This window comes from Zingiber officinale, chromosome 4A (assembly GCF_018446385.1).
Source record: "Zingiber officinale cultivar Zhangliang chromosome 4A, Zo_v1.1, whole genome shotgun sequence".
Classification (NCBI taxonomy): Eukaryota; Viridiplantae; Streptophyta; class Magnoliopsida; order Zingiberales; family Zingiberaceae; genus Zingiber; species Zingiber officinale.
This window is the reverse complement of record NC_055992.1, coordinates 162056316-162080102: the sequence shown is the minus strand read 5'-3', so window position 1 is coordinate 162080102 and position 23787 is coordinate 162056316. Positions and strand designations below refer to the sequence as shown.

Genomic DNA, 23787 nt, shown 5'->3' with positions numbered 1-23787 from the left:
GACCATTAATATAATAAAAAAGAAAGTATGAAATTTTCGCTAATTGGGTTTTGAACATAAATAATAATATAATGATTACTTTTGAAAAATAAATAGTAAAAAAGACATTTCTAATTTTCCAAATTGGGTTAATTGTTTTATTAAAACTATTTTACATTGTAATAATTTTGATTCAAATCACTTAATAGTTAATAGTATTCGATGAATTTAATTCCTTTGGTTTTCCAAATTGAATTTATTTTAATTAATTTGGAGTAGTTTTAATTAATACTTGAGTATTTCTAATTAATATTAAAATAGCTTTGATTATAATTACTTGATAATTTTAAATATTTTGGAGATTACATAACAAAGAACAAGGATATTTTAAAATATAAATTATTTTTTTAATAGAAGATAATAAATAATATAAGAGGCATCATTTTTATTTTTTTACCAAACATTTATATTAATTACGGAATAATACTCGAAAAAACTGTGATAACTTTACTTCCCGCTAGTTGTTTAAATAAGGGATGGTGCGCGAATGGCAGGTCGCTATTGGCGCATGATACTGTTAATCGTCAATAGCGTCGCCGCCGCAGATTTGAGGGAACGCGAAAGCGAAGACCAAGTCCATTCCGTGTCGCCCTAGCTTTCCCACTCGATCGGCGACGCAGTCAAGGAGGAGGAGAGGGATCGATCGACAGATCGGAGGAAGAAGAGAAGTAGGATTTGGTAGCCCTAGCTTCGGTGCCGCCTCTCCGACGGTCGCATCTTCTCCTGGCGCGGCGCCGGTCGCCGGCGATCATGAGCGGACGCCCCGAGCCGGTCTCGGATTTCGGAGGCGGTTCCACATCGAAATCCCCCTCGAATGGACGCAGCTCTGCGACCCGCCGTCGTCATCGACAACGGGACCGGGTTCGATCCCTCGCCTTCTTGATCTTTGAATTCCTTGTCTAGGATCTGAAAGGGTTATTTGATTGTTTGCTGGCGTTCGATTGCCACCGCCTGCATTAACTGTGGCGGGTACAAGTAGTCGATCGGAACGTTGACATTGTATTTTGAAACATTTGCTGATAGGAACCGTATCCAGGGGTAGTCCTCCTTTCCTGTTGCGTTTATTGCCTTCTTGGAGGTAACTTGTGGCTGGTCCCTGTCATGTGATTTCCTATGGGATTCGACCCAATACTAAAAGCTCTCGGAAATCCACTCTAGGAATGATTAATCCTAGAGCGATTTCTGTTTTAGCATGCGACATAATAAAGCCTTTGCTCTTTTGGAGCTTTAAATTCTCTAATAAAAATTTATCTTATTTTTCTTCTCCCATGTTCCTCTATACAATTTGCTATGGATTTGTACAGAAACATGGGGTCCAATGAGTGGAACTAGTTCGTCAAGATTTAGAGCATGATGGTTATAAGTAAAGGGCATAACTAAGCTTCCAATAAAATGATACATTTCACTAAATATATGGAGCAAATATGCTAGGCTCCAAGCTATTGTTGAATAGCGGTGTTGCTTCTATCAACTATTTTACTTTAGGAACTAAATGATTATTTAGGTGGGAACATATATTTTTCAATGTAAAAGAAGAGACGAGCATTTGTGAATTGCTTTAGTTGTTATAGAATCAAACATTTAATGTATCAATGGTTTTGAATTCTGAATTGGTTATGCTCTATTAATAGTGAATTTCACTTTGTCACACTGTATTGTACAACTCTTCCTACAAGTTGGTACTGGGAAATTTCAAGAACCATGCTAGAGTCCATTTTTTAAGTCCCTTATAGCTAATTGTAATTAATTGTGTTCTCTTCGAATGACTAACATCAACAATATAATTTTCTGTATATAAATTTAAAGTCACAAACCCTTCAGAACTATTGAGTACACTAAGATGCTTATTTGTTAAAATACTAAAAATAAACTTTACTTCTTCCAATAATAAAACTAATGAAAAAATGAACTTTGATATGGATTTATGTAGAAGTGATATTCTAAGCAACTCGTCCTTTTTTCTAGTGGGTCAAGAACCAGAAATTGTATCCATTTGGTAACTGAACTTCGATTTATGCTGTATAACCTATCCATCAACCTAGTCGCTATTTCTAGAATCTATTCTCATTTCAGTAAATGTTGATCTTACTATTTACAAATTGGATCTATGCTTCTAGTGATTGAGAAATTAGCCCTCATACAATCTCTATGAAGTCTACATGAGTACCTCAAATAAGAAGCCTTGAAGAAGAATAAAATTTGTTCCGGTAATTATGTTGACCCTCTAAAGGTAGTTGAAGTGCTACCTAGGTCAAATTAGTCTTTTGTGCTATTTGATTGTGATTAGGTCTAATTATGTTTTTCATTTTGGAGCAATAAATCTTGGTCCAAATAACTTGGATGATTAAATAAAGGCACGTGTAAGTGAAGATAATTTTGAGTGAGGTCACTCATGTTAGACCGTTGTGGATCGGTTGGAGGAGAGGGGGGGGGGGGGTAATAGCCTGCAATAAAAAGTTAACACTTCTTTTGCTATCAAACTTAGGAAGGACACACAGTTAATTTATTAAAATAATAAAGCATAAACAAAGTAACAGACACAGTGAATTTACTTGGTTTGCAACCGGGAAGGTTATTAATCCAAGGCAATGGAAGCTCAACTAGAAAGGTCTCCTTCATTGAAGCCGGAGTAACCTCTTACAAACTTTGAAAGCTCAGAAACTAAAGAACGAATGTAGAAATGAAGTAAAGAGTGTGTTATGGACTAAGAGAACAAGCCCTCTATTTATACCCCACTAGTCAAAAGTGACCGTTTGCTGACGTTGCAGCTCGAAGCGCCTCGAATAGTTGGAGGTGCCTCCAAGTAGATAAAGATTTATCCACGCCATCTTTCACTTTTATGATCCGGTAGATTGGAGGCGCCTCGAGTAATCCAGGGCATCTCGAATTGTTCATACAAGACGCCTTGGATCATATGAGGCGTCTCAGATAGGTTGATTTGGACTTTGCAACTTATCTCTTCGCCAAAGACTCCAACTTATTGGAGACATCTCTAGTTGACCTGAAGTGCCTCGGATATTGTTCATCCGAGGCATCTCCAGTCAATTGAGGCGCCTTGATCACTGTTCACCTAATGGTCAATTTCAGCATTGATCATTCCATTTTCCTACTCGCTTGGGTGATGCTTCGATCATCCGAAGTTGAGCTTACCCGAATCCAACTCTGACCTTCTCGACTAGGGTTCCTCTTGGCTTCTCGTCTCTCGAATGTCCGTGCACGCCTTTCTCACTCCACCGCTGTACTCTTCCGCAACTCCACGCCCCTCGGATGCACCGAGCTCGTCAACTTGCTTTCCGTGTCATCCTTCTTGCTCCCTATGTCTTTCGCTTGCTTTTTTGTGTTCTTAAGTGTTGGAACCCCAAGGTATTTTGATGTGATCAAACAAGCTAAGTTAGGTCCTGCGTTTGTTTAACCCTTGTGTCTAAGTGTGCAGGAGCTTAGGAACACAGGAAGTCGAGCGGAAGATGCGGCTAGCGAGAAGGACGGCACGGGAGAGAGCCGACGGGCTCGGTGCGTCTGAGGGACGAGGTGTCCGCGGAAGAGTACACCGGTGGACAAGAAGAGCGTGCGCGGCGCTCAAGGGACGAGAAACCGGGAAGGAAGGCTGCTCGAGGAGAAGGCCGGAACATGGGTTCGGGTGAGCCCTATTCCGGAAGGCCGAGATCACCCAAGCTAGCGGAGCCGGAGCGAACAGACCCGGACCGAGACTGGGACTTAACGGAGAAGTGATCCCGGACAAAAAGTCAACCACAGTTGACTTTTTGCTCCGGGGCGGAATTCTTCCGGGCGCCCGGAGCATGATTTTGACCAAAATCGCGATTTTCGCAATCTGACCGTTGGGGGATAAAGTTTATCCCCCCGGGGGTGTCCGGAACCACTTTCAGGCGCCCGGACCAGTACTATGAATAAAGTACTGATCCATACATTAAAAACAACTACTTGTAATTCAGTGCTTTCATTTGTGTTATTTCCTTCTGTGCTTTCAACGCTGTAAGAGGCTACTCCGCCCAGAGGAGAATCAATTAGTGCGCCTTCCTTGCCTTGGATTAGCAATCCTCTGATTGCAAACCAAGTAATTCCTCTGTGTCTATTTTCTGTTTTAATTAGTCTCTGCCTTTTTAATTACAAGTTCTTTTAAGTTAGTTGAATATCCGAGAAGGGTTTTTGGTTTTATTTTGTAGGGCAATTCACCCCTCCCCTCTTGCCGGCCTCCAAAGGGACCAACAAGTGGTATCAGAGCGAGGGCGCTTCAGGAGGACTAACCGCCGATCGAAGCAACAAGATGGCCGGACCAAGCATTGTCCCACCAAAATTCGAGGGGAACTTCGCAGACCGGAAGTGTCGTATGGAGGTATTCCTAAAAACAGATTTTGAAATTCGGTTTATCATGAAATATGGTTTTGTAGCTCCAATAGATAAAGATGGAAAAGAAAAAGAAGAGAGCGATTGGACAAAGAAGGAGCAGAATGAGTCAGTAGCAAACAGTCGTGCGGAACATCACCTGCTGAGCGTGTTACCGCCTCAAGAGGTCAACCGCATCGGAAACTATTCATCTGCTAAAGAACTTTGGGAGAAGTTCTTGGAACTCCACGAAGGCACGTCCGAAGCAAAGCTCGCTAGAAGGGACATCCTCCGCAACAAACTGATGAACATCCGTCTGGAGAAAGGTGAGAAAGTAGCTGGTTTACACGCAAAGGTAAAAGAACTAGTTACTAGTCTCGAGAACCTCGGTGAAACGGTAACAAACCGGGACACTATACGCTACGCGCTCAACGCGTTTCCAAGAACTCCGGAATGGGCATCAATCGTCGACGCCTACTACATCTCAAAAGACCTGGAGGTAAGCACTTTAGAAGAGTTGTTTTCCACTCTTGAATTGCATGAAACCAGGTATGCAGGAACGACAAAGGATACAACCCAGACTATGACGTTGAACGCAACCTAGAAGGATGAACTCGAGTCAGACTCCGAAGACGATCAAGAAGCATACATGGTAAGAAATTTTAAAAAGTTTTTTAGATCTAATAAATTTAAAATGCAGAATAAAAGAAATAAAAAAGGTGGAAGAAAGGTGCGATGCTACCAGTGTCAGAAGGAGGGACACCTAAGAGAAGACTGCCCAGAACTCAAAAAGGCCAAAAGGAAGTCTCCCAAGAAACACAACCTAAAAGCAACTTGGGACGACACTTCTTCATCCGAATCAGAAGCTCAAGAATATGCCGGGATAGCACTAATGGCAAGCTACGATAGACAAAGTATATCAGAACCTAGCATCGATGAAGGGGGAGCGACCTCGGATGAAAGCAATGAAGCAGGGGGAGATTCAGGCTTCAAGTCCGACATGGTAAGTGAGGTATGCCTCTTACCCCCTGATCAGCTTTACTCTGGTATCAAAGCGATGACTAAATCCATGTATAAATTAGAAAATAAAAATGCCAAATTAGAAAATGAAATTTTAGAAACGAAGAGAATTTTGGCAAAATCATGTCTTATAGAGGATTTTGAAAAATTGAAAATTGAAAATGAAAAACTAAAAGAAGAAATAGAAAGATTGAAAAAAATCTAATGGTTCAAATATTCCTACTTTTAGAAATTTAAATTGGTATTATAGATTTCATCAAAGTCAAATTAGAAATATATCAAAAATCTATATACCTAGGAAATACTTGGTTAATCCTGTAGGTAGGAACCTTTACTGGATTCCAAAAACCTGTTTAACTTAAAATTAAAGTCAGACTTAGCATTTTCAGCAAGGAAATTAAACAACTAATTTCTTTATGAGGCTTTGTCTAAGGAAGTGGTTGTTGCTCCAATAACCAAGAAGGCCTAGTGCCTCGCCACGACCTGGAAGCCAACTATCGAAATGAAAAGTTTAATTGACTAACTGAAAAAGCATTAATTTAAATTACTTAATGCTTTAAAAGAGTTATTCAATTTGTGTTAGAAAATATTTAAAAAAAAAAAAAACTTTCTAACTTAACTTAGAAATTTTTTTATTATCTTAGAAATTTTCATGAAAATTGACTTAGAATTGTTTGTTATGAATATTCACTTAGAATTTTTTTTAAAAAAATTTGAAAATTTTTTTTGGGAATGCTGAGATAAGTTTTAAACTTAAATTTTTTTAACACTTATGACTCTTCTTGTCTGAAAAATATTTTTTTTACCTTAGACTTGTTTGTAACCCCAATTTTTATGTGATCAAAGGGGGAGAAGTATGTTAAGTCTAGGGGGAGGTACTATAATTTTTCAATTGAAAAATATTTGGACTTATTTTAATATAAATTGTTTTTATTGCATATGGTTACCCTAACTTAACTTGGGTTGCTCACATCAAAAAGGGGGAGATTGTTGGAACCCCAAGGTGTTTTGATGTGATCAAACAAGCTAAGTTAGGTCCTGCGTTTGTTTAACCCTTGTGTCTAAGTGTGCAGGAGCTTAGGAACACAGGAAGTCGAGCGGAAGACGCGGCTAGCGAGAAGGACGGCACGGGAGAGAGCCGACGGGCTCGGTGCGTCTGAGGGACGAGGTGTCCGCGGAAGAGTACACCGGTGGACGAGAAGAGCGTGCGCGGCGCTCGAGGGACGAGAAACCGGGAAGGAAGGCTGCTCGAGGAGAAGGCCGGAACATGGGTGCGGAGCCGGAGCGAACAGACCCGGACCGAGACTGGGACTTAACGGAGAAGTGATCCCGGACAAAAAGTCAACCACAGTTGACTTTTTGCTCCGGGGCGGAATTCTTCCGGGCGCCCGGAGCATGATTTTGACCAGAATCGCGATTTTCGCAATCTGACCGTTGGGGGATAAAGTTTATCCCCCCGGGGGTGTCCGGAACCACTTTCAGGCGCCCGGACCAGTACTATGAATAAAGTACTGATCCATACATTAAAAACAACTACTTGTAATTCAGTGCTTTCATTTGTGTTATTTCCTTCTGTGCTTTCAACGCTGTAAGAGGCTACTCCGCCCAGAGGAGAATCAATTAGTGCGCCTTCCTTGCCTTGGATTAGCAATCATCTGATTGCAAACCAAGTAATTCCTCTGTGTCTATTTTCTGTTTTAATTAGTCTCTGCCTTTTTAATTACAAGTTCTTTTAAGTTAGTTGAATATCCGAGAAGGGCTTTTGGTTTTATTTTGTAGGGCAATTCACCCCTCCCCTCTTGTCGGCCTCCAAAGGGACCAACATTAAGTCCCTGCACACTTAGACAACATCAAATCCGCAAGTCCTAACTTAACTCAGTGGACCACATCAAAATTAACCTGGGGTACTTATAATCTCCTTTTTTATATGCATTAACTTGAGTTAAAGTTAGGGTAAACATAAACAATAAATAATTTAACATAATTAAATATATTTAAACATAAAATTATAATTTAAAGACTATTAAAAATTTTAAACTCCCCCTTAATTTAACTCCTCTAATTTCTCCCTCTTTGATCATATGAAAAAAAGACAAAATAAGAAAAAAATATTTGAAAATTTTTCTACGGGATATAAACACATTATACAACAATGTATCTTTTCACCGAAATTATTTGATAAAGAAAATATTTTTTAACAATTTATCCTCAGTTTTGTAAAAAATAATTTAAGAATTATTTTTAATTTTAAAAAATCTTGAAATTTTTTGTCAAGGTCAAACAGAAGCATTCAGATCACGATAAAATTTTTCACAAATAAATAATTTTCTTTTAACCAGAATAAATATTTTTGAACAAAAATTGTTATTTTTTGAATGTAAATACTTAAAAATAGAATTAGACTTGTACAAATCTTGCTAATTTTTCTGAACATAGAAAGTATAATGATTATTTACAGAAAAATTAAGTTTTTCAAAAATCAATATTCGAAAATTTTTTAATACTAAAAATTCATTTTTCGGTAAAGAATTAATAAAGAATTATATATCGAATGAAAAATATTTATACTAACAAATAACATTTTTGTCTATCAAACAAAAAATATTTAACAGAAAAATTGAACAGATAATATTTAAAGTTAATTTTTCCAAAAAAATTTCAAACATGCATATAAAATTTATTTCTAGCAAAAAAAAAATATAATGAATCAAAATAGATTTAGGTACCCAAAATAAATTCTTATCTACTGGATTTATTAAGTATTTTCGTGGAATATCATTTTTTTTTTGACAATTTTACAATTTGGCTTGATTTTCAAATACCAATTAAGTTCTTCAATATTTCTAAAATTCGGAATTCGTTAGAATTTGAATTTGACCATGCACAATTCTTTTTTAACAGTTCTATTTGATCTTTTAATTTTTCATTTTCAATTTGAAGTTTATCAAATTGTTCTAAAGTACATGTTGTTGCTAACTTAATTTTGAGTTCAAGTTATCCTTTTTTTAATTTTACATACTTGGACCTTAATTTACATAAAGACCTAGACATCAGTTTAATACCTTGATAAAGTTGGTTGAGAGGTAGAAGGCGTACCTCACTTACTGTTTCAAACTCGTAATTTGAGCCTCCCCCTTCATCGATGCTCTTTTCTTTGTGACTTGTCATTAATGCTAGTCCGGCATACTCCCTGATCTCGAACTTTTTGATGATGACTCGTCCCACATTGCTTTGAGGTTCCTCTGTTTGGTCTTTCTTGACCCTTTGTCCTTCTCTTTTTCTTTTAAACAGGGACAATTGTCTTTGATATGTCCTTTTTATTGCAGTTGTAGCATCTCACTTTCCTTTTTCCCTAAAGAAACTTCTCTTATTAAATCTATTAGTTTTAAAAAACTTATTTAGCTTTCTTACCATAAATGCTTCTTCGTTTTCGTTGCTCGAGGAATCTGACTCCGGTTCATACTTCTTGTTGGCTTTCAGCGCTAGGTTCTAATTTGACTCCCTTTCTTTGTTTAAACCTACACATCTTGACTCGAGTAATTCAAAAGTTGAAAACAATTCTTCTAAAGTACTTACCTCCAGGTCTTTTGAGATATAGTAGGCATCTACTATTGATGTCTACTCTTGGGTTCTTGGAAAGACGTTGAGTGTATATTGGATTAAGTTCTGATTCATTACCGTTTCTCCAAGGTTGGTGAGTCTAGTGATTAGCTCCTTGATCTTTGGGTGCAGTTGAACCACCGCTTCTTTTTCCATTCAGAGGTTTGTTATCTAATTTCGAAGGATGTCCCGTCTTGCTAGCTTGGCTTCCAAAGTTCCTTCGTGAAGTTTTAGGAACTTCTCCTAGAGTTCCTTGGCCGAGTTATAGGTATCGATCCGGTTGACTTCTTGGGGTGGTAGTATGCTTAGCAGATGGAACTTTGTTTTGTCGTTGGCCACAAAGTCAACTTGCTCCTTTTTGCTCCAGAGATATTTTTCCTTTTCTTCTTCGTGTTGGTCTTTGGGAGCTACAATATCATATTTGATTGTAAGAAGAATGTCAAAGTCAGTCTTGAAAAATACCTCCATACAGTGCTTCCAAAGCGCAAACTCCCCCTCGAACTTCGATGGATGATGCTTGATCCGACCATCATCTTGTTACTTTAGTCGACGATTAATCCTTCTAAAGCGGTTGGGCTCTAATACCACTTGTTGGACTGTCGTGGATAGGCTAGAGGGGAGTGAATAGCCTGCGATAAAAAGTTAACACTTCTCTTGCTATCGAACCTAGCAAGGATACACACTTAATTTATTAAAATAATAAAACATAAACAAAGTAAGAGATACAACGAATTTACTGAGTTTGCAACCGGGTAGGTTGCTAATCCATGGTAGTGGAAACTCAACTAGACAGGTCTCCTTCGTTGAAGGCAAAGTAGTCTCTTACAGACTTTGAAAGCTCATAAACTAAAGAACGAATGTAGAAATGAAGTACAAAGTGTGCTATGGACTAAGGGGACAATCCCTCTATTTATAACCCACTTGTTAAAAGTGGTCGTTTGCTGATGTGGTAGCTCGAGGCAAGGCACCTCTAAGTGGATAAGGATTTATCCACTCCAACATTCACTTTTTTGATCGGGCAGATTGGAGGCGCCTCGAGTAATCCATGGCACGACTTCTCTTCCCTTGGATGCATCGCGCGCGTCCTTCTCGCTCCATCGGTGTACTATTGCACAACTCCTCATCTCTTGAATGCACCGAACCCGTCGACTCACTTTCCGTGCCATCCTTCTTGCTTGCTACGTCTTCTGTTCGACTTCTTGTGTTCCTAAGTCCCTGCATACTTAGACACAAGGCATCAAATCCGCAAAACCTAACTTAACTCGGTTGAGCACATCAAAATTAATCCGGGGTACTTATAGCTTATACTCACGAACAGAGTATCTAACATTGGTATGGATCCAACTGTTTGACATGGCTACGTTCAAAAATTTTTATGTTATCAATATAGATGTCCTGAATGTGGGGTATCCATTCGGACTATCAATTTTGGACATGGCTATGGAGGGGATTGATAAAGAATCCAAGTATCAAAAGTTTTGAGAATGGTTAGTTACATTTGCATACATTAAATATGCATTCATCATCAATCTTGATATAAAACTAAAATACAACATCCTTATGTTATTTATATGCATGATACATTCATAAAGTTCACTTCAAGCTTTTATCTTGACTAAATGAATTCTGTTTCTACAGGTATACTAAAGTGGGTTATGCTGGCAATGTTGAGCCATCCTTTTCCCTCCCTACTGTTGTAGCTGTCAATGAGTCTTTCTTGAATCAGTCAAACGGTGGCAACATAGGAAATTATTTAGCACAGTATAACACTGGAATAATGGCTGATCTTGACTATTTCATTGGAGATGAGGCTTTATCACTGCCCTCAAGTGGAGTTTACAATCTCAGTTATCCTATACAACGTAGTCAGGTGTGTATTTCATGGTTATATAACCTACTACCCAGTCTTTCTTCTGATGAATTTAATCAACAAATATAGACGTTCTGTTCATATAGGTAGAAGACCTGTCATATTTTTAGCTGATCACATGCCCACAATTAACAAATTGGTGTGAGACCTCATGAATTTTGTGCATTATTGACATTAGATCATACAGCATAGCTGACATCACTTTCATGTGCATCATACTTTTATTTGTGATTTAGATCGTCCCATTGTTTAGACTATGTTAATATACTAAAATCTTTGCAGGTTACAAACTGGGACACCATGGAAAAATTTTGGCAGCAATGCATCTACAATTACTTAAATTGTGATCCTGAGGATCACTATTTTCTCTTGACAGAGAGCCCAATTTGTTCTCCAGAAGATCGCGAGTATATGGGAGAAATCATGTTTGAAACATTCAATGTCCCTGGACTTTATGTAGCAGTTCAACCCATCCTCGCACTATCTGCTGGGTGCTCAACTGACAAAGTAAGTGAATTTGCATGATCTCTGACATTAACCTTCAATTTTTTTTCACAAGCTACTAAGCTAGGTTATGAGTCAAACTTTACATTAAAATTCAATCAGATAGCTTCTCTTCCTCTTAGGCTAAAAGAAAAATTTTATGGCTTGGTATGATCTGATATGCTTAATGGATTGGAGTGGTAGGTTGTTAAAAAACAACATCATCGAAAAGTTTATGCAGTAGAGATGAGAAAGTAGGTAGCTCAGGTAGATGATAAAATGCGAAAATAGAGTGTGGCCAATAATTAATACGATAAATTATAATTTAATTAATTTGAATACAACTAATGTTATTGCTTTAGATACTGCTCAATGGATGGATAAACTTTGTGTAGCCAACCACTAATAGTTAGGAGAAACATGGCCCAATGATGATGATGATGATAATTGTTCTTTCTTTAACCATAGATCTGAAGTACAATGTTGAGAATTATGCATCTTTAAGCATTTTAGTCTTAAAGTTTAATAAAGGGATTTTTTTTTTTTTTTTTTTTGTGTAATTTATATCTATGATTTGGTGTTTTGAGGGAAAGAGTGGAAACATTGTTCAACTGTTTAGCTATCAAATGCATGTGATGATATTTATTGACATTATCTAATATTCTATTTAAGTTCGCTACATTTTTTTCTTCTAATAGTTTGTATTATTATTTGATAGATCCTTCACCAATTTATTTCCATATAAGCAGCTTATTCATTGTGACAGATAATTATCTCATAACATGAGTTACATACTCTTTATAGACTTTCTCTTTAAGGTTGATTGGTTTATTTTGTCAGCCTCAAATGACAGGAGTCGTTGTTGACATTGGAGATGGAGCTACCCATGTTGTACCTGTTGTAGATGGCTATATAATAGGGAGTAGCATCAAATCTTTCCCAATTTCTGGCAATGATGTGACTCAATTTGTTTTACAACTTCTACAGGTGTGAAATTCTTCTCTATCTTATTAGATCATAGTGTCTATATTGTTACTGGATGCATATATAGATTCTTTGAGGCATTATTGCATACAAATGTTACTGAGAGTTGCAGTATGATGCAGATGTTAATGAATGATTTTGTTGGAACTACCAATTTCCTATTCTGGTTCTTAATCTCAGCATGATATCATGTGCTGTCTCCATCTCCTTTTCCATCATTTCTGTGTTAATATTAGGAAATATTATTTGAACTTTCATCGATTTCTATGGATTGCTTGCTATTCTAGAACATTTTTCTCAAAGTTATTTTATGTCTATTTAGTAGATGACTGATGTTATTATGTCTGAAATTCCTACTACTGATTAGTTTGTTAGTACCTCATGCAAATTTAGTGCCCCTTAAAGGCCACCATGTCATCTCCTCTTTGGTAAATGTGACTGTACGGAAAATGACATTCTAATCAGAAATCTATTTTATTTTTGATGTTGCAATCCAGAGAATGCAAGAATAGTAATTTTCTTTTTACACGATCATTGTAATTAATATTTCTTTGGCCCAAACTACTAGTTACAATTCTTCATATTATGTATCATTTATTTTCCTTTACTGAATAAATATTTCTAATTCAATGTGTTATTTTTTTTCAGTTACAAATATCCCATATTAATTAACACAATACTCGGTTGTATTAGTCAATAGCTGCAACAGCTATATTTTTTAAAAAAATATTCTATTTTTTTTTGTCCTATAGCACCATAGTTATTCTTGCTTGAGAATATATACTTGTTAGTACCAAACATGAAGGGGCCTATGAACTAAAGTGAATCTTATTTGATGCCATTATATCTTGATTATTATTCCATTCAAAGGTTGAATCTTCATGAAAGAAATAAAGTGAAACGGCTATAAAGATAATACAACAACAACAATAACCAAGCCTTATCCCACTAGGTGGGGTCAGCTATATGAATCATTTTACGCCGTTGAACTCTATCTCTTATTATATCATCATCTATACTTAAATAAATTTTATCTTATTTTATTGTTGTTAACCAAGTCTTTTTTGATCTTCCTCTTACTCGTTTAATATGCGTGCTTGTCATATTTTCACATCATCTAACTGGAGTATTTATTGGTCGTAGTACATGCCCGTACCATTTTAAACGTGTTTTTCGGAGTTTTTCCTTAGTAGATGCAACTCCAACTTTCTCTCTAATGTTCTTATTTCTTATTCTGTCTATTCTCGTATGTCCACACATCCACCTTAACATCCTCATCTCTGCAACTCTCATCTTTTGTTATGTGCTCGAGTCATAGTCCAATATTCAGCTCCATATTAACATAGCAGGTCTAATTGTGATTTTGTAGAATTTTCTTTTAAATTTTAGAGGTAGTTTACGGTCACATAAAACACCCGACGTTCTTTTCCATTTCAACCATCCTGCTTGTATAAGGAATTCATTGAATCTTCACCTATACTAATTGTTCTTGATTGGCAGGAGTTTGTCTTTCTATGACTTGTATTATCTTTATATTCTAAGAAAGGTTTTAGAAAATAATAAGTAGCAACTTCAAATTTTTTACACTCATTATTAGATTATTGAAAAATTGTATCTTCTGCTAGACTTCAGTAATAATGAAAAATAGCTCAGTGTTTTTGCTAAATGCAGCTTTTTTTTTGGCTTTTATAATACTTCTGTGAAAACGTTGATAGTATTACAACGTGATCATCTTGTGGCATCTTTTTTTTTTGTCCTTGTATGGCTAACATGCTCATTATTTATTTTGCTCTTTTCTTAAGATGAAGGATTGCTGTGTGTGAATGCAACTTCATTGAAGCAACATCAGAAAAGAACAACTCAGTCAATTTGATTCTGAAGTTTGATATAAATAGTTAGTCCAGATGATTTTATTGTGATGTCCAATCATTGAACTTCCCTGGATAGTGATAGGACATTAATTCTTGCTTGTCGAATGTATCTAGTATTTCTAACCATGTTTAATTCGATTTTTCTTAATGAAGCACAATGAGCTAGCTTTGTTTCTTTTTTCCTAGATAAAAGAAAGTGCTGCATAGATATGATGTATTCACAATTAGCTACCACTAAACTTTGTGCAGGAAAGAGGAGAGCTTATTCCACCTGAAGATTCTCTTGGAATAGCTAGGAAGGTGAAGGAAATGTACTGTTACACTTCATCAGATATTGTCAAGGTAACCCTTACATTTCAAATTCTGAAAATATGTATTTTGTATTGAGTTGTTGTGCTTCCCTTTTGTCAGGATTACTATCCTAAAGGGATGAAACTTAAGATCGATTTGATTGACTCTTTAATTTAGACTTAGACTGAAAGAATGATGATCAACCCATATTACTCTATTCAACAACGTGTCACTTTCATTTTACTGATACATGAGCTAGAGCTAGTCAAGTTTCCAACTATTGAAATTGGAATAGAGCCCTCATTTAAATCAGTTACCAGGCTTGGCTTTAGTTAACCTTCAATTATAGCAACAACAACATAGGTAAGTGCCTATTTCTGTATGCTCACCCAATTTGTTTTTGTTAGAAAAGCGCTGGCAGTCATTCTTATTGATTTCATGGATTATAGAAGTCTTGTGCTTGAATAAATGAATTGATGCACAATAACTTGTTCTATTCAAGAGAATTTATAGAAGATAACTCTGGCTTAGTCCTGCTTGAATCTGAGAAAGGATATTGCTTGAAGAATGGTACTTAATGCTCATATAGAAGATAAAGCTTGCTGAACCCTGGTAGGGGCTGCCATTATGGTTTTCCTTTGCAGGAGACAGGTGACCAAACTTGGTTTTGCTAGGGATTTAGCTATTGATGTCTTAAGTAAGGGGGGGATGGTTATTTGAGTCGACACATGTCTATAATTTAGGGTCCCTGTGAGATACAAAATCCAAATATGTAGATAGCGATTTAGCAAAGTATATCTTTCTTTCATCTCCCAAGTGAATTGTGGTTATCTTGGTATTTTTGAGGTTGCCTCTCCTATGTAGATAAACTCCATATGGGGTTTATATCTCTGATAAATATCCTGATTGACTATGCATGCAAATGCGCAAAAGTTGCCTTTTAAAATTGCCTTTTACAGATGTTTTGTATCTGTTAATATTCAACAAAGCTGATGTGGTAATAGTTTTTGTTTTGTTCGGTACATGATGAAAGTAATCTAATATTATGTACAACTCGCTTGAATAGGATTTCTTTTTTACATTAACAGTTAGAAATAACTATACAATTAATGCATATTAATACTAAATGCTGGGAAGATTTTTGATTTGATTGATATGTAATGGAAGTTTAGTTGTATCAGTACTAGTCTTTGTGCTAGATACTCCATAAGCATTTAGTTTATCCTCATGTCTTTGAGTAATAGATATCATTTAGGATTTCAAGTAGTTGTGTTACTTGTTGCCAAATGGTCAACATATGTACTACTCACACATCTCTTGGCAATTTTCTGGGATTGGACGATTAATATTCTTTTGTTCATACACGAACACAGAACATATACAAACTCGTAATAATGTTTTTTTTTTTTGGATGATTTCAGGAGTACAATAAACATGACAAGAAGCCTGACAAGTACATCAAGCAATGGGTTGGCGTTAAACCAAAGACTGGTGTGCCTTTTTCATTTGACATTGGCTATGAGCGCTTTCTTGGACCAGAGGTTGGTTGTCATTCAAGATAGAAACCTGTCTTTGATACTCAAAATGTGTATATTTCTTTTGAGTTTGTTTTTAAATTTGCTTCCTTTGTGTTTGATTAGCATATCTTGACATAGATAGGATTAATTTAAAATCTTAAAAAAAAAAAAGATGATGGGAGTTAATACCTTCCAATTGGTACTTTATACGAGGGGAGATTATTGATGGTTGGCCCCAATTAGCAGGCTTCATGAGGTTTAAGAGTTTGACCACTCTTGTTCTCACCTGCAAACATGTGTTTTGGGGTTTAGATGTTTGGATTAGTTCCTTGACCTGGATTGGATTTTGCATTCAACAGTGAATTTTTTTATAGTTTGTGACAAGGAAATTTATATCTATTATTGCAGTGGTCAGGGTGGTTTTCAAAACATTGATTCCAAGTGCTCATGCCTTGCCTCACTGTACCTTGCTTAAGTATCTAGGTTAAACCCTTGTGTGCCCCCTGATGACATAAGGAAGAATTAAATTATAAAATGTCACTTAAGATTTGTTTTTTGTCCCTAAACAAACCAATTAGATATCTACCCCTGTTTGTTATAAATCCACATTTTCGACTGGGGGACCATATTATTGGATGTAAGTTCATACACTTGTGAAAATAATACTCTTTTATGCTTATTTCCAGATTAACTTCTCAACGCATTCCACTGCAGCCTTCTTTATGAAACATCTAATTGTTTATGCAGGTTTTCTTTCATCCTGAAATTTATATTAGTGATTATGATACTCCGTTATCTGATGTAATTGACAAGTGTGTCCAGTCAGCACCGATTGACACCAGAAGGGGTTTATATAAGGTATAAACCTAAATTGCATTTTGTTAACATCATTTAATAGATAGCAAAAGGATTACTAATTTTTGTGCTTTTGGATTTTTTAGAATGTAGTTTTATCTGGGGGATCAACTATGTTTAAAGGTTTCCAAAAAAGATTGCAGAAGGATTTAAAGAAAATAGTTGATGATCGAATTGCAACATCCAATGCGCGCCTTGGTGCGGATGTAACAGTAAGTCTGGTCTCGTCAACATTTTATATTTTATTGGACAAATGTAACCATGCTTCTTCTGTTTCCAGTCTCAGCCGGTGGAGGTCAACGTTGTAAGCCACCCTATCCAAAGATCTGCAGTTTGGTTTGGAGGTTCTGTAGTCGCATCTCTACCTGAATTCTATGAGGTCAATAATCTTTCCTATTCTGTATTCATTAATTTTCCACTCTTTTTTGTTTGTTTGTTTGTTTTAACGGCTGTCGAACTCCAATTCATGAACATAATATGAACAAAAGCAACAGACAAGATACTAGATTCTGGATCTTATTGATCTATTTCCACTTACGAGCTTTGCATGGTTTCAGGTGGTCTTACACCATCCGCTTTCGTCCCGTCACCTAACCACTAGATCGAGTGTCTTTCTTCACGTTCTCATCTGCAACCTACTTCCACTAGATCAACTAGTGAACTCACAATGTTATAAACTGTAGGGTTGTTCGACTAGATCCCATCAATAATATCACATTACTATGAACTAGAATTCTATCCCATAACCCAGTGCAGACACGGCCTGCTTTACCGCATTAGCTCTTGTTATGATCGTTGCTTCTACTTTAGAAAAAGAACTAAACAGGTAAAATATTCGATCAAGGCTGAATTTGCTTGGATGAAAAGATAGAAAGTGGAGGAAGAGGGAAGAGAAAGGGGCACAGAAGAACGCATGAACCATTCATGATCATGTGCAATTTTGTGAGGTTCCCCCCTCCCTCTATCTACTCTGCGATCTCTCCACCCAAGTAAACCCTGCCAAAGAGGAAGTAAAGAAAATAAGATAAAAAAGGCCAAAAGGCAAAAAGTTTGCATTGAGGAAGGGATCTAACTGACATCTTCATCCTCCATAGAACGCGAAAAGAATTCTTTATCTTACAAATAGAAAACAGATAATATGACTTGATGTACCCTGATGGCTCAAGTACTTAACCACACTTTACTAAACCTTGCATTGTTTATACATTAGAAATTTGGAATGACTGTTGAGTTGAAATTTACTACTAAATTTGGTAGTTTGCCAATTTGTCTTGATATATATTTTACTAGTTGAGGTAACTAAATCCTCCACTTTTATTTATTACTGGTATGCTATAGTTTTTCTTAATTTGTTGGATTTTAAAGATGCTATGGCCAAGTCTAAGTTACTTCTGAATTTCTTTTCAGTCTTGTAACACAAAAGAGGACTATGATGAACACGGAGCAAGTATATGTCGAACTAGTCCTATCTTTAAGGGGATGTATTGACGTCTCATTTTAACATCTCTCCCTTCACAATAGTTTGGGTTGTCTGCTCTAGTGAAGGTTGCGGAAAAGGAAAACAGAAACTAATTTCTTGAGTTGTATAGTAGATTTGGTTAGAAGACCAATAACAATGCTATCATTTCATTAATTTTTAGAAGTAGCTAACAATTGTATAGCATCCATCTGATGTGCGCTAGCTATTGCATTGCGATGCAACCAAGCTGGATGACTATTTGTTTGTGACTTCCAGTGGTTGTAAATTGATCATTTTATTTATTCAATTTTTTTCCGGTTATTTCTCTCTCCAAAATACTCGAGCTATAGTTTCCAATGTCCCAAGAGACTTGAGATTATTTAAAATCTTTCAGAAATGAGTTGTCAAAATTCAACCTTGAGAAAGCGAAGGAAGAGGAATCGAGGCGGCGGCGGCTCTCTGCTTTTTCAGATGATTTCTATTATTTCGAGGTTTGAAACTTTGAATTGGTGGCTTTACAGAAAGGTTGGCATTAGCAGGCATGCTTTAGATCGAAATATTTGTTTTAGAATATCCATGGAAAGTGGATCAAACTAACTAGATTGTTCTTGCAGGGAAGCAACCTTAGGGGAAAAACAAAGGGAATTAAGGTGGCATTTAGATATAGGAATATATATCATTTTTAAAAATAATATTTGATTAGTTAAATATTTTTTATCAGAATAAACTAAATTTTTTTAGCGTTAGAGAAAAATAAAAGAAAAAAAATTAGATGTGAGAGAAAGTTGAATGTGAGAAAAATATGATGAGAGAATAATGAGAGAAACTGTGATGAGAAAGAATGAAAAGAAGAAACGTTTGATGGAAGAGAGCATGATGAAAGATGATAAAAGAGAAAATATTGTGAGAGAAAATATGAAGAGAGAAATGAAAAGAGAAGTGTGATGAGTGACAATGAGAAGATAGAGCATGTGATGAGAGAGATTAAGAAAAAAAAGCATGATGAGAGAATCTAACGAGAGAAAGTGTAATGAGAAAAAAAAAATGTGATGAGAGAAAAAACATAGGGAGGGAGAGTTGTAATGAGAGAGAAAGTGTGATGGAAAAAAATGAAGAGAGCATGTGATGGAACAGATTAAAGAGAGAGAATGTGTGATGAGAACAAAGAAGAAAGAGATTATAATGGGAAAGAAAGTATGATGAGAGAGGATGATAAAAGCGAAAGTGTAATGAGAATAAAGAATAAAAAGATTATGATGAGAGAGAAAACATAATGAGAGGATGATGAGAGAGAAAGTGTGATGATAGATAAAGTGTGATGGGAGAGAAAATATGATGAATGAGGATTAGGGGAGAGAAAATATGATGAGAGAGAAAGTGTGATGTGAAAAATAAAAAGAGAGAAAATGAGAAGAGTGTATGTGTGATGGGAGAGATTGAGAAGAGAGAAAATATGATGAGAAAGAAAGCGTGATGATAGAATGAGGAGAGAGAAAGTATGCTGAAAGAGAACAAGGAGAAAGAAAATGATATGAAAGAAAAAATTGAACAAATATATTAAGATATTTTCGTCCAAAACTTAATTCTTATGGTGAGTTTTATTAATACCCAAATTTTTAGATTTCATTCATAAATTTCAATTCTATTCCTATTAACCAAACACAAGATTTGGAAATGAATCCATTCTTTCATTCCCAAACTCCTAAATCAAACGTCACATCAATTCTAACCATTAAAAGTTCGTAGGCATTTCACTCCCACAACTTATTCCTACTCCATCCTATAAATGACTAGCTAGGATTTGTAGTCCTTGACATGGAGGCTCTCCAAGACCCCTTCAGCCCCTACAACATCGCCCTTATAGGTCCCGAGCGTCGCCTTTGAGTTCGCCTTGCACCTCGTGAGGAAAGCATCCCTCACCTTCTTGATGCTCTCCTTCTTCCCGGTCCATGCCTTGAGGGTGCTTCGCTGCAGTGCACGCCTGAACGAGAAGAAAAGTGACCATGGCTTCTTGCCTTCTTCCCATTGAGCTTGTTGATCACATTGAGGTGGTGAGTGGCCTCCTCCTTGCACTATCCTCCAAACAGGAAAACGATCGCTAGGACCCGTCGGAGGGACAGTCCTCCGGAGAGCCCGCGCGGTGTATTCCGCCACCACTTCAGGTGTCACATTCTCGGTGTCTGATCCTAGTGTCACCATGTTGGGTTTCAACAGAGTGCCTTCGAGGAGAACACACAGTGAACACCCTCTCGGTGACATCGGCACATCACGCGATATCATCCCGACCGTCGAAAAGGATCTCCGGCTCCACGATTGGGACAAAAAAACATTGGAATCATTTTGTTTATAAATTAAATTACGAAAATTGATGAAAGGGCGCACGTCAAGACAAAATATAGATATGTTATATTAACGACCCCTAGGATTGACCCCATGGATATGGAGTGAGTAAATGCATGTACATAGGCATTAGGTGCATGGTGGGTAAGCCTTAGGTCGTCAATTCCTGAGAATCAACTCTTAACCATTACGCTAGAGATTTCATACGTCCATCGTCTGCGCTACACTCTAGGGCAAAGGGCGCATGTTCAAGAATTTATGATAGGCGCATTGTATTTGGATAATTACCAAAAAAAAGACATTAATTTGTTCGTTCTACTTCTCCCGTCAACTATATTTTGATTTTTACTTTTAAAACATCCTAACCATATTCGAATTTATTATTTTAAAAAACCTATGGACTACTATTAGGAAAGCCCAAAATAATAATAGAGGAGAAATTTGTACTCATTGAAACTTAAAAATTGATAGAATTTGAAATGAATATAATCTGAGTTCTTTAGATCGATTAATGAGTTTTAGTCAAAATCTATTAATCAACTTAGAGAGTTCACATTGCATTCATTTTAGGTCATATCGATTTTTGAAATTATAAGAAGTCTAAATATGTCCTCTATTACTATTTTCGAGCCATGATGCCTTGAGATGTAATCTGATCCGTCAGATTGGCAGGGGACACGGGGACAGAGAAATTTGGAGACAAAGGATCCGAACTATTTTCTATGGTGGTCCAGAGGTTTTTTTTTTTAAAAAAAAATTGGGTCACTTTGGCCTAGTCTCCTAGAGATTAGAATCAAGTTGGGTCTAGTCTCCCTATACCAAGCTAGTGTATGAGAAAAAAACAAAGGAAAACAAAATAAAGACCAAGCCAAAGCGACTTGAATTTATTATTTTTAAAACCTCTGGGTCATCACTAGGGAAACCAGAAAACAGTAATAACGGGTATATTTGGACTCCTTGTAATTTCAGAAACTTATATGACCTGAAATGGGTATAATCTGAGCTCTATGGGTCGATCAGTGGGTATGAATACAATATGAGCTCTCTAAGTCAATCAGTGGATTTCGACCGAAGCCTATTGATCAACATAGAGAGCTCAGATTACAGTTATTTCAGGTCCTATGAATTTTTGAGGTGGTAAAAAGTCCAAATATGCCTCTATTATTATTTTTGGGCTTCCTTGTGGTGATCCAAAATTTTTTTAAAAAATAAATTTGAGTCGCTTGGTCTTAGTCTCTTAGAGAACTCATTGATCAATCTAAAGAATTCAAATTATATTCATTTTAGGTCATGTAGATTTCTGAAGTTGTAAGGAGTCTAAATATGTATTTCATTATTATTTTTGGACTTTCCTAGTAGTGGTCTAGAGGTTTTGAAAAAAAAATAAATTTGAGTTGTATAAATTGATAGATGAGAGGAAGGGAGAGAGAATTTTTTTTTCTTTTATTCTTTTCTCATATGTTGAGTCTAGTATGGGGAGACCATATCCAACTTAGTCCTGGATTCTAGGAGGCCATGCCCAATCGACTCGAATTTATTTATTTTTAAAACCTTTCGACCACCACTAGAGAAGCTCGAAAATAATAATGGAGGATATATTTTGACTCTTTACAACCTTCAAAATCTCACATGACCTAAAATGGAAACACTTTGAGCTCTCTAGGATGATCAGTAGATTTTGATCAAAATCTACTAACTTAACCTAGAGAACTCAAATTACATGCATTTCAAGTCATGTGGGTTTTTGAAATTTCAAAGAGTCTAAATACACCCTCTATTACTATTTGGTTTCCCTAGTTGTGGTCTAGAGGTTTTGAAAAAAAAAAATAAATTCAAGTTGTATAAATCGACAAGTGGGAAGAAGGGAGAGATATTTTTTCTTCGTTTTTCATAAGTTAGGTTTGCTATGGGGAGACCAGGCCTAAGCGACTAGAATTTATTTTTTAAAAAACGTTTAGACCACCACTACTAGGGAAGTCTAAAAACAGTAATGAAGGGAATATTTGGATTCCTTATTATTTTAAAATTTATAGGACTTAAAATGAATATAATTTAAACTCTCTAGGTCAATTAATGGGATTAGATCAAAATTCACTAATCAATCTAGAGAATCCAGATTATATCAATTTCAAATCTAATAAGTTTTTGAGATTTCAAATAGTTTAAATATGCATTTCATTATGATTTTTAATTTTTTTATGGTGCCTAAAATTTTTTTTTAAAAAAAATCAAATTCTATAAATCGACGGATGAGAGGAAGATTTTCCTTCATGAGTGGAAAGAGAGGCTGTGAGAGATGTTGAAATTGCATCTATCTAAATTATAAAAATAAATTTTATATTTAACATCATGAATATGACTCAGATGCTTAAGAAGTAGGAATTAAAATATATTATTAATGGGAGAGATAGAATTAATATGTCCTTTAATAATTATCAAAATATAATACACCTGTAGTAAATTTCCAAACGCACGACCTTTCATTACCAAAGTTAATTAAATTATTGATTCATTTTGTGTTTTATAAATAAGTGATGACTATTTTGTTTATAAATAATTTACTAAATGATTATTAATATGATGTATTTATAACATTAATATATTTGCATGTAAATTTATGCTAAAATAATATTTTAACAAAGCATGTCATCTTACATCGTTACTAATGGTGGTTGATATTTTAAAATTTATTATGTAGATAAATCTTAGGTTTTTTAAAATCATCAACATTTTATATATAGGTTATACATGTGGAGAGTGAAACACGTAGTTTTAAAAAATATATCGTTTTCTATTTTCAAGATGAGTATGCAACAGAATTAAAAATAAAAAAAAATAAAAAATAACTCGAGAAATTATTAAGTTTGGAGTCTTCGTAATTCGTACTATAAGACTCATGATTCCTTTGATCGACTCGATGAACAATTTACTAAAAATCCCTTTTGGATTGTTGAAAAAAGAAATCGAGTACAATAATGAATCAAGGATTAATGTAACAATATATATTTTTTTTATGCAATAATTAAGTACTTAAACAAAAGCTTATTATCCAACACTTGAAGATTATTGGATCAAGCTCGGTGTCGGATGATTTCTCGACAATAGTAGGGCGTAGCA

At 35.8% G+C, this 23787-nt stretch overlaps 2 protein-coding genes across 5 annotated transcripts; one reads left to right on the top strand and one right to left on the bottom strand.

The window, feature by feature from the left end:
* The first annotated feature begins 542 nt into the window (after positions 1-542).
* LOC121972092 (actin-related protein 3-like) lies at positions 543-18651 on the top strand. Of its 4 annotated transcripts, none has more exons than XM_042523704.1 (10): positions 543-900; positions 10639-10870; positions 11153-11377; positions 12194-12340; positions 14458-14550; positions 15921-16040; positions 16764-16874; positions 16958-17083; positions 17152-17250; positions 18279-18651. In XM_042523704.1, exons 1-10 carry the CDS (start codon positions 854-856, stop codon positions 18357-18359), a joined length of 1281 nt encoding a protein of 426 aa, XP_042379638.1. In that variant the 5' UTR covers positions 543-853; the 3' UTR covers positions 18360-18651. The 4 variants fall into 4 exon arrangements, with proteins under 4 accessions (XP_042379638.1, XP_042379639.1, XP_042379641.1 ...); XM_042523705.1 differs by lacking the exon at positions 543-900 and adding an exon at positions 5328-5383; XM_042523707.1 differs by lacking the exon at positions 543-900 and adding an exon at positions 5351-5392.
* A 1290-nt stretch (positions 18652-19941) lies between these two features.
* On the bottom strand, positions 19942-20958 carry LOC121972090 (fructose-bisphosphate aldolase 2, cytoplasmic-like). Its single transcript, XM_042523703.1, has one exon. The coding sequence runs from the start codon at positions 20608-20610 to the stop codon at positions 20125-20127; it is 486 nt and encodes a 161-aa protein (XP_042379637.1). The 5' UTR covers positions 20611-20958; the 3' UTR covers positions 19942-20124.
* Positions 20959-23787: the final 2829 nt, after the last annotated feature.

Coding starts and splice junctions, on each gene's coding strand:
- LOC121972090 (XM_042523703.1), bottom strand. CDS start 20,610: ATGATATCGCGTGATGTGCCGATGTCACCGAGAGGGTGTTCACTGTGT.
- LOC121972092 (XM_042523704.1), top strand. CDS start 854: ATGGACGCAGCTCTGCGACCCGCCGTCGTCATCGACAACGGGACCGG. Junction 10,871..11,152: donor ATCCTATACAACGTAGTCAG/GTGTGTATTTCA, acceptor AAATCTTTGCAG/GTTACAAACTGGGACACCAT. Junction 14,551..15,920: donor CTTCATCAGATATTGTCAAG/GTAACCCTTACA, acceptor GGATGATTTCAG/GAGTACAATAAACATGACAA.